At 47.2% G+C, this 17,389-nt stretch overlaps 1 protein-coding gene across 3 annotated transcripts in view; it reads right to left on the reverse strand.

The window, feature by feature from the left end:
* NHSL3 (NHS like 3) overlaps positions 1 to 17,389 on the reverse strand; it is a 353,065-nt gene that overhangs the window by 6,095 nt on the left and 329,581 nt on the right. For all 3 annotated transcript variants that reach the window (XM_085648381.1, XM_085648382.1, XM_085648383.1), the window contains exon 6: positions 7,977 to 11,519. In XM_085648381.1, coding sequence (XP_085504507.1) covers positions 7,977 to 11,519 — 3,543 coding nt within the window. The remainder of the gene's footprint in view (positions 1 to 7,976; positions 11,520 to 17,389) is intronic.

The raw sequence follows: 17,389 nt of genomic DNA on the forward strand, positions 1-17,389 counted from the left end.
TGTTTGTTTACCACAAAGAGGTAGATCGAGCAGGGGCATGGAGAAAAAAGGGTTAAGGCATCAGAGGTTTCCAGAGGGGCAACACGGACATCACTGTAGCAAAATAAGTGTAGTGCGCAGAGTTAGGGGAAAGCCTTACCGGTGAGGCAGCCAGAAGCAGATTTTTTCTTTGAGACTGGGGCTTCACAGTGATAAGGTTTGTCCATCAGAGCAGATAAGAGTGGGGAACAGGAAGGTGGGGAAACTGGTTGTGTTAAGGCATGGCAGAGTAATAAAGCCACAGTGATGGGGTGCAGCAAGTGGGAGTGCAAGTGTAGTCAACAGTATCCAGTTGTAGGCACACTTTAGAAGAAAGGCTATAGGTGGCACCCAAGATGGTGGTGCCATTGACACTGCTGTGTCCAAGTAGATCATATTTTACTTGGTTGTTGAGGAAGGGGACATAGCGCCAGCAAGGTCTTTGGCACCGTCTCCCCCAGATGGGGAAAAAGCTAAACATGTAAACAGAGCGAAAAAAGTGCAAAAAGCTATATGCCACAGAAAAGTAACAGAGCTGTCATTTTAAAGGGCAATAAGCCATATGTTGAAAAAGTACAAATCGATGGGTATTAGAAAATTGGGAATTTAATAAGGAGCTACAAGAAAGGGCACTGATGGGAGTTTTAGAAAAGCAAAAATTAGTGCATCAGGACTGTATGAATGTGCTGTAAGCAGGACTGCAAACAGTAGAGTAGGGATAGGAAAAAACAGGTGGGTTTGGGTTGAGGCAAGTGGCAGGAATTTTCAAGTTTAGCACAACCTAGGGCAGCAGGTGGTTTCTCTGGGTCAGGCGTGTTGTCAAGGTTGAGCCGCTGCAACAGAAGTGCCCCTGCAATTCCAGCAACAGAGGTTGGAGATGGTATCTAAACACCAGTCAAGTCTGGGAATGCTTGTGGACCCCAGTCCAAAGGATATCAAGGTGCAGGCCAGCCTCGCTGGCGGCAAAAGCAACAAAGAAAACTCAGCTGCTGCACAATAGTGGCTTAGGCGATAAAGTCACCAGCCCAAGTTCAGAAATTTAATGTGCGGGAATTGTGGATGACATGCAGTTTGCTGAGAAGTTAGATTATGAGAAAGATGTGTATGAGAGGATGGTGAGAAAGTGAAAGAGGATGAGTGTTGGGTAGCCTGAATTTGAAAGCACTGTCTGAGGTGGTTGCAAAGTATAAAAAGTGCTATCAGAAGAATTGTTGGCAATTTGCAGGTTTTTGGCAAGCTGCAGAAAGAGCAGGAAACAATAGTGAAAGCAAACAAGAAGTGGGCACAGTACACTGAAGGATGCACGGTCAGACCAGGTATGGGAAAATGGTGAGCCCCTAGGCTAAAGTAGTGAGACAAGAGCAATGCAAGCTAGCTTTTAGGTAGGTCTCTATCAGGGTGAGCGATGTATTGGTGGATGACAAAGGTGAGGAGGATGCTCCAGGTCGGAAGAGTAAAAAGACAAGGAAGATGTAAGGCAAGGTAAGTCAGTCACACAGTGATGGCAAAGAGGCTACAGAAAGTGAGGGGAGAATGAGTTTAGAATGTGATAAATGGGAAATATAAAAAGGAGCAGACGGAGACGTTGGTGACAAGCACAGCAAGTGAAAAATTACTATATCTCTGGGTGCTCACTTGCTACAAGCAACATAAGAAAATATTTGAAAGGGCGAATTTGTCACTGTATTTAAATTGTTACATTAAGGAATACAGGCAAAGAAAGGCCCAAAGAGGAAGAATGGTAATTGCCAAGGAGGATGGTGGGAAATTGGAGTTTGGTCTTTTTAATATATGCAAGTGTGTACTGTAATCTGGAGAGATGTGTAATATTATTTAAGCACATGGATATTGTAAGGGAAAAACAAACATATTATGGTGGTGTTGCCTGGCTGTATGAGGAGGAGTTTGGGGGCAGGAACGGTGGTGAAGCCGGATAAAAACTGGAGGGTGGTGGAGAAGAGGTTGTACACCAGTCGACGGCACCGACAAAGGCCAGTGCCATTGGTTGATACTGCCAGCGATTTACTAAGAATACAAACCTTGTCAAGGACGCCCCACAACGTTTGGGGTGGGCAGTTTTGGGAAGAGAAGGCAGTTACTACGGAATGGCACCTGCTGGGCAAATAATAGGGGAAATTTTACCTGGGTGCAATGCAATTAAGACATTATTGTTTAAAATGCAGGGTGGGGAAAAGCATCCAGTGGTGTACTGCCTGGGGCAGCTGCCTTTTAGAGCCTAAAGTCAATGAAACAGGAGTAGGGGTATCACCCTGTTGCGAAAAAGGGGTCTTTTCCAGTTAATGTTGAAAAACGTTATTACTAGTTACATTTTGAACTACTTGAGGCAGCAAAACTGGTTTTGGGTTTCAAGGAAGGTATTCAGTTGTGCTATCAAGGTCCGAGTTTAAGGTGGAGTGCCAAGAATTTGAAGTTGGTCAAAGATAATACTGAAGTAATTTGTCAAAAGCTGGGTATAGAGAAACAGAAAAAATGTTGGATCCTTTTCTTTTTTTCTTTTAAATTGGCCGTTCAGAATATGACTATTTACTACTTCGGTATAGTACAAAAAAGCAACAGGTAGAGTTTAAGCTGATACATCATCTACCAGAGGGTACTTCGGTTAATTACTTGACTGCGCTTCACTGTGGGGCAGATTTGCCATAAAATATACAATTTCAACCCTTGGACCAATTTTAATCCTGTTTCCGCTCGGGTCATAGCGCAGAATCCTCTCTCACTCACAAAGCAGATGATACGCTAAGATTGCTAGATCAAAGTGAATATTGACAACTGATCCTCCTCGACCGTTCGTCAGTGTATGATACTGTAAAGCATGACAACCTAATTGACCTCTTGGAGCATAGGATGGGGCTTTTTGGGCCTATACTAAACTGGTTCTCTTCATTTCTCCACAATACAATCCAAAGCTTTAAAGTGAACCCGTCTCACTCCTTCAGCGGTCACTCTGGGGGTTCCACAGGGACAAGCGCTCTCACCCACTCTCTTCAACCTGTTCATGGAGCCTTTAACAGAAATTCTGAAATCATCCAGCATTCACTATCACATGTACGCAGATGATACCCAACTTTACCTGAAGGTCGCCTCCCCTGAGGACATCATGTCTCTCAACTCAGTCTTACTGAAAACACAAAGCTCGTTGACACGTAACCACCTGAAGCTAAACGCTCTTAAAACTGAATTCCTCAATCACACCACCGAAGCAGTCTCTAGTCATCTAAGTTTGGATCAATCAACTAACAGCTCTTAATTGCACCCCACACATCATTGATTCCTCAAGCTCATTGGGAATAATGCTAGACAAGAGTATGAACATACAGTAGCACATTAGTACCCTCACCAATGGAGCGAACTTCAAACTCAGCATCTTAAGGAAAATAAAACCTTTCCTCCCTTCACATGACTTACAGGATGCGGTGCAAGCCCTAGTGATCTCTAAGCTGGATTATGGTAGCGCAACCCTTTGCGGCCTTCCTAGTTCGAAGACGGCTCCTCTTAGGGCTGCCCTCAATTCTGCTGCAAGGCTCATACCAGGCACTAAAAGAAACAACCATATCACGCCAGAGCAGATATCCCTGAATTGGCTCCCATATGAAGCTAGGATACAACAACAAAAATTGCATGCATGGCACATAAAGCCATTCATTTCAACACCCCAATGTACCGCGCTCAAAAACTGGAGCTCTCGGGTGGATCGAGATCCTCTAGAAGTACCAGCACATTACTGCTTAAACCACAAAAATTCAATTGAAAAAAAAAAACTACAATCGAGCCTTCTGGGGTATCGCCCCGAGGATATGAAACTCCTTACCAACTGAAGTCAGGTTGAATCCCTCTATTGCCCTTTTCAAAAAGAAAGTTAAAGTGAAACTGATGAAGATATTTGTGCCATAGAAATGAAGCTTCCAAGGCGCTAGCGGACACCCTAGCTGGTTTGAGACTTTGAAGACTGTTTTGTGGATCTGTTGGTCCTCTGTGACCTCGCTTATTCTGTTCGCAACTGTTATACTGTACAGAGCTATGATACCCCCTGTGGCTTTGTTCGATACATAGACTGAAACCCTCTACTGCCTTTTTCAAGGAAGTTAAAACGATATGGATGAACAAAAGTTTTGCCTTTGATTCCTAGCTTTAAAATGCTACCTAGGGCGCCCAGCTCTACGAGACTTTTAACATTGTATTTCGTTTGGTTGTTCTGTTTTTTACCCCTTGTTTCCTTTCTTCATTTATAAACTGTAAAGCGCTCTGATACACTCGGTGGTCATGTTCGCGCTATAGAAAAGGTTTAAAGTAAAATAAATAAATCCGTGAATGATGGTGTACTCTGGTGAGGAGTTGTGGTACAGATGCAAAGTCGTCACAGCCAATATGAAGACAGCTTTTAGATAACTACTGATTCATCCAGATTTTTTTTATTGTTAGCCTTGCAGTGTAACTGCAGGATTTTTGTGGATAGCACGTTACCTAAGAGGTGATCCGTTTTTGCTCACTTTTTGAGTTCTTTAGTTCTTTTCTTGAAATGGCTTTTTACAGTTAGGTGATTTGTTTGTTTGTGGAGGACAAGGGCTCTGTGGTTGTGGAGAGGATCAAGGAGTGCCACGAGGCCTGGCAAGACGGAGGGGTCAGGGACAGATTTAACTTTTCTTAGAACGGAGTTGGACACTTGCAACATGGAGGCCAAGTAGCCACAGGAGAAAGTTCAGAAGTTGTTACAGTTAATGGAGACGGCGGTTAAGAGTTAATAAAATGGAACTGAACAAGGTGCAGGCTTTACTACGACACCTTGGCCTTGATGCAGACTGGCCTAAGCAAGGAGGGCATTTTGCAGGTATTTATGTTTTAGTGTCAGGGGCAGTTATTCCGCACCACAGGGTGTGCTTAAACGCAGGTTTCAGGGACGACCTATGAATTTGGATCACGTTTTTGCAGGCATTCAATGCAGTGATAACATTGTTGATACATGATGAAGGTTTGTAGCAAGCAAAACGTTTTTCAGATGCTGCAGGTTGCTTAGGTTCTGGCTTATTTGGGGATGACAGGGATGCGCTCAGCCTTGGCACGACACAGAACCGCCTTCTTAGCATTTTTATTTCCATTGGTAGTTGCCATGGTTTTGAGGGGGAAGCTGTTTGCAAATAAGAATGTTTCTTTTAACACGGATAACGCTGTGGCTGCATTGGTGAACACTGTGACACCGAAGTATAAAAAGGGACTGAAGCCATTGGGGTTTTCATTCTAGACTGCCAAAAGTTTAACATTTTATTTCAGGCAAGACATATTCCTGGAGAGGATAACATTGTGGATGCATCCGCTTGTTCACAGTGGCAGAAATTCCATGAGCTGGCGCCATGAACAGAGTGCGCAAAGCCCAGGAAGCCGCAAGTTCTAAGAATTAAGGGCACTGAAATAATGACAGCTGACAAGCAAATTGGAAGGATTTTTTTTAGGCAGTGGGCCAGCAAGGAGGAGTGTATCCAAGAGAGTTGGAAAAGAGAAATGACGAAACAGTTTGCTTCGTTATGGGGCAGATGTAAAAAGGTTTACGTTAGGTTATATGTACTTGATACCACGCACGACTCACTCCCAAAGGAGTATCTCGGCGCTTGCACTGAGCAGGCAAGTAAAAACGGTCTACAAAATGTCTTTATCAGTTCCATAAAAGTGGCTGGAATTGTGTTTTATGGTAAGTGTTTTGGGGTTTATAATCCTGTGACTGGGGAGGTGGGATATTGGATTTGGCAGGTTGCGCGAGAGGAGTGGGTAGAGATAAATAAAGACCGATTTCAGTTGCCCTGCTTGCAGATATATTATCTTCGCTGAGAGTTTGCTGTTTTTCCTATTGGAGCAGGTTTCTAGTTTCATAACTTAATGCATGCTTTGATATTTATTTTGGGGAGTTTCAAACATTAGAATTGTTGGGGGGGATGGGGGGAAAGGGAAGGGTGGTATGCACCAAGAAGGTTTTGCTGAGCACCACAGAACAATATGGTTGAGAAAGAATAGGATGATCAGCTGGGGAAAGGACATTCAGACTGTAGTTCGTTGATGGAATTTCAGGCTTTGCTGGTTCTGCACAAGGTTTGTCAAGGCTGGGGTTCAATGGAAGACAGTTTGGGACGCATTCATTTAGAAATGAGGCAGGTACCGAAGTTAGAAGACTGGGTCTGATAGGAAAAAGGTTGAGGAGGCTGGGGATGTGAAAACCAAAGGTGTAGCGAGAGATACGTCTGGTTAGACAAGGTTCGAGTTCCGGCAAGTTTAACCTTTGTTTTTTCCTGTAGGTCATTGTGTTTTTGTTCTTGTTTGCTACAAGTTATGAGAGGACCTTGTGGTGCTGTTGCCATGGTCTGGTTTGCAAGGCTTTTGTTTGTGTGTTGGGCAGCTAAGCAGGTGGAGACCAGGCCATTTGGCAGACAACTTGATTTGGATGATATGTCAATGTTGGATAACAGTGGGATAGTCTGGGGGCAGCTACTGCCCTTTTCCAAAAATTATTTTGAAAATTAAGCTGGCCTGATTTAGTAATGGTACGTTTAGGAGCTAGTGCTTTAGTACAGCTTTTCAGAACAGTCTTATTGAAAATTTTGAAAAGTGATTTGAGTCGCTTGGCAGAACTATGGTCAATAACAAATATGTGGACTGAATTATTTTAAAGACAAGTATGGGGAGGACCAAGGAAGCGAAATGCAACTGAGAAACAAGGATGAATAGAGAAATTAGGAAATCCAGTGCTGGGATGGGAATTGGTGTGCTAAAACATGCTGACAGTACTAGGCAGCCACACTTTGCTTAGGTAAAAGGTTCACTTGTCCTTTGTAGGGAGCAAATATTATCCAATGGAACAGAGGCTGATGATGGCACAGACATTTGATGAGTGACTCTGACCTGAACCTTTTTTTATTTTTTAACTAAGTCGGAGTAGAAGTGGGACATGAAAACTACTTGGCAGGGTTTTTTCTGGTTGATCGGGGGAAAGGCAGTGGGCAATATTATATTATGTATGGAGGGGGTTGGTACAGGGTGGGCAAATACAGCCCAGTGAGGGATGCCTCTGGTCAGGGGCTATAGTGGAAAATATGCGACAGGGAAGGACTAAGGTGTGTAGAGGCTCTTGGGAGGGGTAGATTAGGGAAAATGAGGGGTGGAACAGTGCCACAAAGTTTTATTGCATTAATGAGGTAAAGTTTGTTTGCAAGACGTTTGCCTCTAGTTTTTTGTAAATTTATGTTTGCAGACCTTTTTTTATTTATTTTTTATTAACCCCTTCAGTGCCCGCCCCTTTCCCCGCCCTGTGCCGGCCGTTGCACTAGCGGGCGGGGTCTATGACGAGCTGGACTCGTCATGGGCACAGCGCTACCGCGGCCCATGACTAGTCCAGCTCGTCATGGGCACTGAAGAGGTTAAAGTGGCCTGCTAGACTTTATGGTGGTCAAGTGATTAACCTGCGCAACTGAATGTGATCTTAAGGGAATGGCGCTCCTCTGCCTGCCAAAATAAAATTGTCAGCACTGAAGAGACTTGGATTGAATGGTAACTATGCTTGGGTGTAGCAAAACTGTGTGCTTCTCAGTACTAGGCGGTGTTGCAGATTAAGACTGGATACATTGGCAAAGCGGGGTGGGCTGAGCTTCCAGTCAGTGCTGGAGTGACAGGGTGGAGCTGCAGGACACGCATGACGCTCGCTGGCAGAGTTCATGCAGCTCTCAGAGATGGAAGAGTCAAAGTGCTGTAGAGTACGGGAAAGATGTATTGGCTGTGCGCTGCTAGTGCAGAGGTACAATGGATTAGCTGAGTGTGCTGGGATTTCAGTGCTGTTCAGTACCTACAGTCTCTGATTACAGCCCAAGTGTGTCAGGGCTTGAGTGCATTAAAAAGACACAGGGATAATGCAATGAATGCACCTACAGCTACACAAGTACTAAACACACTTAGTTACTCACCTTGTGGCTGTGGATCCTGGCCTGCCAGTTGCACAGCACTGCCACCTTCGGAGGCTGGTTCTTTGGGTTCAGAAGACACGGTGTGAACTTCATCCTTGGATACATGTGAAGTTTTAATGTCCTGGGGTGCAGACACTGTGCTGCTCCCACCTCCACCTGGTGCTAGGACCTTGGCAGGTGACCGTGGCTGAGTCCAGGGTTGAGGACCCAGAGGTGACCTAGGGGAGGATGCCCACCCCTGGGGGCTTGTAGGCGACCTTGGCGTACTTTGTGAAGGCTTCCTGGCTACAGGTGGCGGGATTTTGCTGGGTTTCCTTTGCAGCACAGGTTTGCCATTAAGCAGCTGACCCTGCTGCACAGTGTCAGGGTTCCGGGGCAAAGAATAAGACATCAGTTCAGCCACCAGGTTTTTCTGTAGCCCAGCTTGTGCTTCTGGAGAAGAGACCGGGTCAATAACAACTTTCTTTGGGCTCTTGGCAAAGATGAAACTGGCCGTATTGGCTGGGGATTTACGGAGCGGAGAGGTTTGTCCATCTTTCATCTCACTAGACTCAGATGTCGAAAAAGTGTGAGTCGGTGGTGCCAGTGTTGGGCCAGTTGGCTTTTCTACTGTCTTTGCTGAAGGTGATGTTGCATGGCCCTTGGAAGACAAAGTGGAGGCCTTGAGCTGGACAGCTTGCTGCAGTGGGTTAGAAGGCACAGAGTCACTGTTAGCTGGAGGGGATCGCAGAGACAGAGATTTGCGGACAGGCTTCTGGGGGGCAGATGTGCCCGTTGGTCCATTTTGGTTCTCTAGCGGAGTCTTTGGTTCCCCTGGAGGATTCCCACCTGCCTGCACTGATCGCAGACGCACCATCTGCAGCAGTGAGGGCGTGACTATGGGTAGGTTGGCATCCTCCTTGGGTGTTTGGATGCTTTTGCTTCTTGTGATATTTTTCTTGGCCTCCGTTCCAAGTAAGGGGCTTGGATTTTTAAGACTTTGTGTGGGTCTCAAGTTTGAAGGAAGGGTGTTGAGTGTTGGGGCTGCAGGGATGGGTGGGGGTGCAGGGATGGGTGTGGGTGCAGTGGCAGCAGGCAGGGGTGCCGAAGTTGCAGTGAGAGTTGCAACCGCTGTAGAGGCAGGAGGCGGTGCAGGCACTGGAGGAGGGTTTAACGCCTCAGTGGTACGTGCTGTTGCAGGGAAGGGAGGAACGACTGATGGAATGGCTGAAGGGACATTTTGTGTTAAAGGAGCATCAACAACAGAAGTTGGAGCAACAGCTGATGGTGCTGCAGAGCCGGCACGTGCTGCATTCACAAACACAGTGGACTTATCAAGAAAGCGATTGCCAGACATGAGCAATGGAGGCACAGGTGCTAGCTTTGGTTGTGAGGGCTCGCCTGCAGGAGCAGGCCCCTGTACCACCTGCGACCCTCCTTGCTGTTGGATCCTAGATGATACTCTGGCTGAAAAAGAAGGGGTTATTGGGCCTGGAATACGGGTCGGGGCTGGTACTGTGCCCATCTGGGACAGATTAAGAGTTGGGTCCTCTTTTAAGGCATTTGACTCCAGCTGCAGACTGGAGACAGGTGGGAGCGGAGCATCAAAATACTCTTCTTCGGGGGGAGGGAAGTCCGCCATCGACAGGTCATGGTCATCAGGTAGAGGGGGCGGTGGCGGCGGCCATGAGGAGTCCTTCGAGGGAGCCAAGGGGGATACATCACTATCAGATTCAGATTTTCTTGCAGGTGGAGGTGGAGGATGGTAGGATGGCGGGGGAGAGGGAGGAGCTGAGTGGCCAGTCTTTACATCACCAGACATCTTGTCTTCAACAGTGATCAGCGTTGGATCCGGAGGTGGGAATGAGAGGGCAGGAGCAATAATTTTTGGTTTAGAAGGTGGAGGAAAGAGAGGAGCTGAAACTTTTGGGTGGGGAGGAATTACAAATTCCTGGCTCAGAGTGTCACTTGCAGAAGCGGAAGATGTGGAGGCTGCTGCTTCATAGCGAGTTGAGTCTGAGGTTACCGAAGATAAGGACGTTGAAGAGGATGAGATGGAAATGGCATTGGACTGAACAGATTCAACTCTCTCCTGCTTGATCACCTGAGGTCTCCGAAGACGTGGAGAAGAGGAGTAGCCCAACAAACCTTTCATAGAGAGGGTGGGTGTGCCGCTCTGACTTGAATAGCCACTAGAGGGTGACGTTGTTCGCTCAAACCGTTCAGGTGAGTGCTGTTTCATTTCAGAGATGTCACTTGCTATTGGCTGCAGCTCGGGCAAGATTTCTTTTTTCCCAGGAGATGGACTGGTGGAAGCCGGGCTTTGGGAAATTTGGGATACAGCAGGGGAATCAGCTGAATAGGCCGGGCTTTCAGACCAGGCAGTAACAGGTTCACCCGACCGAGATGTGGTGAATACCTCATCCTCCCCTCCAGGACTTCTGTTACCCAAGCGTTTCACCCATGGATCCTTGGCACCGCCAGATGCCGACACTTTGGCAGGGGGCCGTCTTTCGGGCTTGGGTGGTAATCCCATCTCCCTCTGCTGCTGCAGTGAATAGGTCCTCCGAGGAGGCGCAGGTGGCTTTTTGCTCTTTCGCAAAGATACATTTCGTACAGAGGACCTGTCGCTTGCAATACTCATGGTGTCAGACGCATCAGCTGCACTGCCAATGCTGTAGGCAGGAGAAGATCGGCCACTGGGGTGAACAACAGTCAGAAAGTTTGGGGAGCTGGGGACCACACCGCCATTCATCTTCAAACCAATTGAACTACCAAGACTGAGCTGGTCATCAGAGGGCCGGGGACTCTTGCCATCACCAACAGGCGTGTGGGAGTTGCTCTCACGGTTGAGCTCCCCCTTCTCATTGGGCAGTGTGCTGGTGGAACCTCTTCGTGAGGAGATGGTGGAGGTGTTTGACACAATGGTTTCTGTAGATTGAGAGTGGCTCCAGTTCTCACTGGATGAAGAATTTTGCCGGCTGTGATAGTGACGCAGTGAGGACCGTGTAGATGCAGGGCTGGCCGTGGCCAAGCTGCAGCGGCTCAGGGTACGCACACTGTTACTGGTTAAAGCAATAACATCTACCATTGGTGGCAGGATAGCATTAGGTATAATCTTGGACATGTAGGTACCCTGGGGCGAGATGGACATCACAGGTCCCATTAGATCATTCTGACCGCCATGAGTGGTCATTCCTGGCACTGCCAGAGACTTCGGCCTTAAGAGGGGGGACATTTTCCCGATTGACTTTTTACCAATGTTAGTGTCGTCATAGTATACTTTATGCATGTGTCTCTGGAATGCTTCATCTGCCTCAATTTCTTCTTGAGTTTGTCCACCCTCGAGTGCCTGCAAAGAAACACGAACACCACCTTCAGCTGTGCTAAGTGGCGTAATGCTTCCATCGACCGTGGGTATGAATACAACGTCTTTTCCCAGCTCCACTCCATTCTGCACTTGGGGCAATTGAGGATCCCCTTCCTTTTGTGAAGCTTGAAGCGTATCTTGTCTCTGGAACACTTCCAGAGCTCCTCTTCGGATCACTCGGTGATTATGCACACCTAGAAAGCAGAGAAGAGGAACCTGTTATCAGTGAAATTAAGTACTAGCTAAAGATATATTCCCTTTAAGGGACGCATACGACAAGGAAAGGAAAAGGATAATTTTAAGGTATTTGCACAAGCTGTAACAAACTCTGGGAGACAAAGGACTAATAACACAATCAAAGGGGGAACTGGGTTTTGCTGATAAGGAACCCTGCTTATTATTTTCACCTTTGCAGGGGACATCGAACGACAAATGTAGATAGGAAGGGGCAGTTCGAAGAGGAAAGAACACGTTGCTCAATAGTTAAAAATACAAGACCTATTTATAAGGAACTCAGGAATGTAAATATGTATATAGTGTAATAAACTGCAGGTTTTGGGAATAAGCCTTCTTTGTGTCTTGCAAAATCAAAGGTTAGTGAAAGAGTTGGACTACTAAACAAAGAGATTACTTACCATAACAATTTTGCACAATAGCTTCCCTTGCATATACCTGCAATATTGTGGTTCGATCTGGAAGGTTTTCATAAAACAAATTGTGGGCCACAGCAGAGGGAGCAACTTTAACAAGACCTTGTGGACAACAACAGGTATCTTAGCTTCTTCTTGGTTTTAGAAATCCCTCTGCTTTGTTAAACCCTCTAATTAAAGATTTTCTTCCACCATTGCAGCTTTTTGAGTTTAGCAGAAACGGAACTCAGTTAAATGTCACGACAAAGCGGGGGCGTGGCCTGGTCGAGCACCAAGATGGTGGCCTGACCAAGGAGCCCCGACCAAGGAGCCCCCGAGCAACCACGCCGGCGAAGCTGCCCAGTGACACAAGCATGTCGAATTTACTCCTGGTGAGCAGCGCTAGGGTGCTGAACCTCGCTGGCATGCGGAGAGAGCACTGGGGGCGGTGAAATCACTCCGAGACACCTAGAGCGGCTGCCTCGCGAAGGCAGCCTGACGCAGTCCACGGAGACCCCGCGAGGTCCGGGTTTGCGGGCGAGCCTGAGGGCGGGGCTGCCATAGTCAGGAGTAGCCGCGACAGTTAATTGAGCCCGGGGAGCTGCAGCCTTCACAGTCATGGCTGCGGGAGACCGGCAGCGCCTGGATTGAGGCGGGGAGTTCAGCCTGTGGCTTTGGAAGCCCCTCCCTTCTCTGTCCATAGTTTCAGACTGCACATTTGAATGAGGAGGGCACAGCGCATGGGGTACGGCCGAGATCGGCTGCCAGCATTCTTCACTGGGGAACATTGAAAACTTGTTGCAGCCCCTAGGCGAAGAAAACAATCATGCGATCCCCTGGCTGCATGAGCCTACTGAATGGAGGCAGTATCCATACAATATAAGTGGGGCCATGCTGCTGATTGGGAGAGCACACGCAGTGCAGTGACCAGCGGGTTTAAAACCCATAACTAAAGATTCTGAGAGGTGGAGTGGTGGAGTTGGAGGTTGCCCCTCTCCTGAGTATCGTGATTCCTGCAACTGACTGACTTGGGGAAAATGTATATACTCGCACTAACAATATGGGTTGTGGTGACCCTAAACAGCATCAGCTCACGTTTGAGGCTTCCAAGACCCCGAGGAGGGAGGGCGGGGACAAAGCGACACACGATGACACCCCTGATCGCGCTGATCCTCCAGGAGAAGGTGGTACGACGCTGAAGGGAACCACCGCTATCATGGCGAACTACGTGCTGGCTTTAAGGCCATTGATGCGCAGTTTGCCGAGCTGGGTGCGCAAATGGATGTTATACATGGCTGACTGGAGCAGCACGAGGTGTGCCTAGAAGCTGCTGAGAAGCACATTTCTGACACTGAAGACTTGCAGGCCAACATGGTCAAACGATTAGACCATACAGAGCGTCTGTTCAAAACCACAGAGGCAAAAGCGGAGGATCTTGAAGCACACTCGCTTTGAAACAATCTACGAATTGAGGGGGTAGTAAAGACCACCAACACCGGCCCCATGGAAACATATGTGGAACGGTTACTGTCGGAGCTCTTTGGCAGAGATGGTTTCTCCACTACGTTTGCGGTGGAGCAAGCTCATCGATCCCTGGCGCCTAGATCTGTTCCTGGCGCTCCCCCTAGTCTCATCATTGCGCGATTTCTGAATTATCATGATAGAGATGTCGCTTTGAGAAAGGCTAGGGAAGTGGACACTGCAGTATCAAGGAATGACCCTTTCGCTTTATACAGACTTCACGCTAATGGTGCAGGAGGCCCGGCATAAGTTCCAAGACATCAAAAAGACTCTACGGAACAAGACTATTCGCTACTCCATGTTGTAACCAGCATGCCTCCATGTGCAGATCAACGGCAAAACTATTATTTTTGATACACCGGCGGAGGCAGCTGACTTTAGGAAGCATCACAAACCGCGGAGAGGGCGGCTTCCTCTGGAAAGTAGAATTTTGTTTGCTGTGAGCATGGATTTACTGTTGGGGTGCGCATAGTATTCTCAGAGAATCGTTGGCCCGGATGCAAGCTCAGGTGCATTTGCAGAACTTAACGCTGAGATGCTCTCCCCTTTCCCCCCTTGGTGGAGGGATCTTTTCCCCCTTGGAGATCTCTTATTCACCATGGGTTTTGGGACGGTTTTCTTTGTTACTTTATTCCATTTAGGTAAAATATGTTGGGATTCACCGGATATAGGTTGGGTGGATATCCGATGTGGGTGGGGGGCAGGAGGATGGGGAGTCTGATTGACAATGTTAGTTCTGTTTTTTTGTTCACAGGCCATGGAACATAAAGGTTGGCTAACTAATTGCGATCATCATGTCACATTAAGCTGCATAGCATCGTGCCTCTGGTAGTGTCGGTGGGAGGGTCAGCCCGGGGGACTTGAACTGCGATGTATAACATGGAATGGGTTGTCTAATTCGCGCAAGGGACGGCAGGTACTTGCCTACTTAACTAGACGTAAGATACATGTGGGACTGCGGCTGGAAACTTATTATGCTCCGAAACTCGATAATGGCTTTGCGGCCACTTGGGGAGCAACCAATTTTTCGCAGGGTATAGTACTTATTCCAGGGGGTCTGTATATTGATCTGTAAATCGTTACCTTTTACAACACAGACTGTGATCAAGGACCCGGAGAGTCACTACTTACTGATGGCGGGGTCTATAGGTGCACAACGCTTACTTTATATAAATGTTTATGCCAGTGGTTTCTTTGCTAACATCAACTCTCATTGCTGGCCTGCCAATCGACTATCATAATGGGGGTGACTATAACCTCACTCTACAACCGGACTCAGACACCACTGGCACAGGACACAATACTAAACCCTGCTCTACTAGGGAACTACAGGCATCACTGTGTGCACACCTTATGGCAGATGTCTGGCGACACAGGCACCCGTCCGCCTCTGGTTATTCCTTCTACTCTGCCCCACACAGTAGCTGGTCCCGGATAGACCGATGGTATGTTACCCCTGATCTGCTCCTAAACATAGAAGAGGTGGATCACCTGCCGCACACTGTCGGACCACTCACCGGTATGGCTGTAGTTTATTCTACCTGCTGTTGTGCGTCCATCTGCGTCTTGGCGCTTCCCTACAGAGGCATTGCTGGACACTGTTTTTAAAAGTGAAATACAAGACTGATTTTTTTGTTTGAATATCTTTATTGGTGTATTTTGTTTTAAATTTCCTGATACAACATATCTATTGTCTAGCATCAATAAGCATCACTTCCCTTATAACATTTCTTAGCCTATGACTCTGTAGAAAACAACCAGTGTGTGTAACTTTCTCAGGAACTTGGTGTCATTTTTTAACCATAGCATATGGATGCTCATCCAGCCGTTAATTATCTTGGGCATTAACAGCCCGCACATTATATCATCTCCAATCGAGCGCCAGGATGGAAGTGTTTGGTACGTCTATTGCCGACAATAGTCCATAGCACGACAGAGTACAGAACATCAAATCAACATATATGTTAAAATAGGCAACTCTTGTATAAGAAGGTTATCCATCATAGTCCCCAACTGTTAATGTGTACCGTAAAACATGCCCATAATAGGTAGATCTATATATGCATCGTAATGTCGCCTTTGTTCGCAAGACAGTTCCGTTCTCTTTTCTATAACACTCAACAAAAGAAAAAAGAGAAGAAAAAAGAAAAGTAATGTTTAATAACCAACAATAAAACTGTACTAACAAGTGATGTCAATATACTGAGGGAATATGTATGCAGTGCCTGGTGTGTCTTTCTTCTTTGCGTAGACATGTCTGGATTAATGTGTCATTAATGAGCATGGGCTGGCGCTACTATTGCTGTTGCGGGCATATGGCCGTCAGGGTTGCGTTTACTTTCGGTTAACATACTTTAGGAATGCGAGGCTTGGTCTGTTCCAACCAGTCTGGGCGAGAAGGTATACAGGTGCAGCACCTCCCTAACTGTCTGGTGAGATCTCAAGTATTGGGCCCCGCCTGTTGTGCGGGCGGTGGCTGCTGTGGGGCACTGGAGCACACTAACTTTCTGAGCATATCATCCCAGGTCTGTGCAATGGGATGCTTCCTCAACCCTGCCGTCTCCTCCCTGTATAGGGTGGCGCTCTCTGCCTGCACCCATACTTCTAGGGACATCTTCCAGTGTGATACCTCTGGCGGGTCCTTATGTTTCCATCGTTTGGTTATGAGCCGTTTCGCCGTTATAAGTCCCAAGTCTCTGAATCGGAGGCCCGCTCTATGTATGTTGTTTCTTTTGTAGAACCTCCCAATTGTCATGCACTCCCATGCTAGTGCATGTAGTGAGTGTGAAGCTTGGGGCAAGACCATAGCATATGCAACAGGTTAGCACTCAGGAGACGGCACCCCGGGCACTCAGAGGTATTAATATTAAAATATTTGTTAATTTCTGGTGAGAGGTATGCCCTATGCAATATATATGTTTGTATTAGTTTGAATCTTGAGTTACGTGGGACATGTGTGGCGCTGGCTAAAACTCGTTCCCAGTCTTTATCCGTCCATGGGCGGGCTCTGTCTTCAGTCCAACAGGCAAGAAGCTTTTGTAGTGGCTTCCATGTGTGAAATACAAGACTGATAGTAGAATATTTTCAGATAAATACAGGCTCTGTACCTCGATATGCAACTCTGTGGGAGGCTTTTAAAGTATATATTAGGGGTGTCTGTATCTCTAAGCAGGCAGGAGTGCTCCGCACGATAGGCAGAGAGCTTTAAGCTGCTGAGCAGGAATTACAAGAGCTGGATGCCCGGTCATTGACTGGTGCTGCTCTTTCTCCGTTGCATTAGCATTCTAAACTGCTGGGAGAGACAGCATACTTGGGGGAAATGCACCCATGCCAGAGTGTACGGGGAAGGAGAGAGACCGGGACGCACACTTGCCCGATTGCTCACTCCCAGGCACCAAGCTACAGGCCTCGGACGATACACGTCACAGATGGCGCATACTAACCTTTAAACAACGTGCGCGCCACCAACGGGCGAAGCATTGACCGACTATCTAAACAAATTAGCGATGTGTGGGTGGAGAAGGGAGAGCAGGAATTCCTCGCGTCACCTATTGGCGCTGATGAGATTGAGGCCATAGATGGCCTGGATGGCTCGTGGGCCTCCGGTACTGACAGGCGTGTTTTAGAAGGCCTATAAGATGCAACTTGTGCCGCAGTTGTTAGAAGTTTATGCAGAGGCGTTAAGTCCGGTGAGCTGCCCCTCACTATGCGCAAGGTGATAATAACCTTACTTTCGAAACCGGGAAAGTCGTCCGACAGTTGTGCCTCCTACAGGCCATTGTCCCTGTTGAATCAGGATTATAAAATACTTGCTAAAGTACTAGTCACACGAATCTCACTCATAATTGGGCAGATAATGTTCCCTTTTCAGTCGGGATTCATACGGAACCGGTCGGTTTTGGTGAATTTATGTA

The sequence above is a fragment of the Triturus cristatus genome, chromosome 3_2 (assembly GCF_964204655.1).
Source record: "Triturus cristatus chromosome 3_2, aTriCri1.1, whole genome shotgun sequence".
NCBI lineage: Eukaryota > Metazoa > Chordata > Amphibia > Caudata > Salamandridae > Triturus > Triturus cristatus.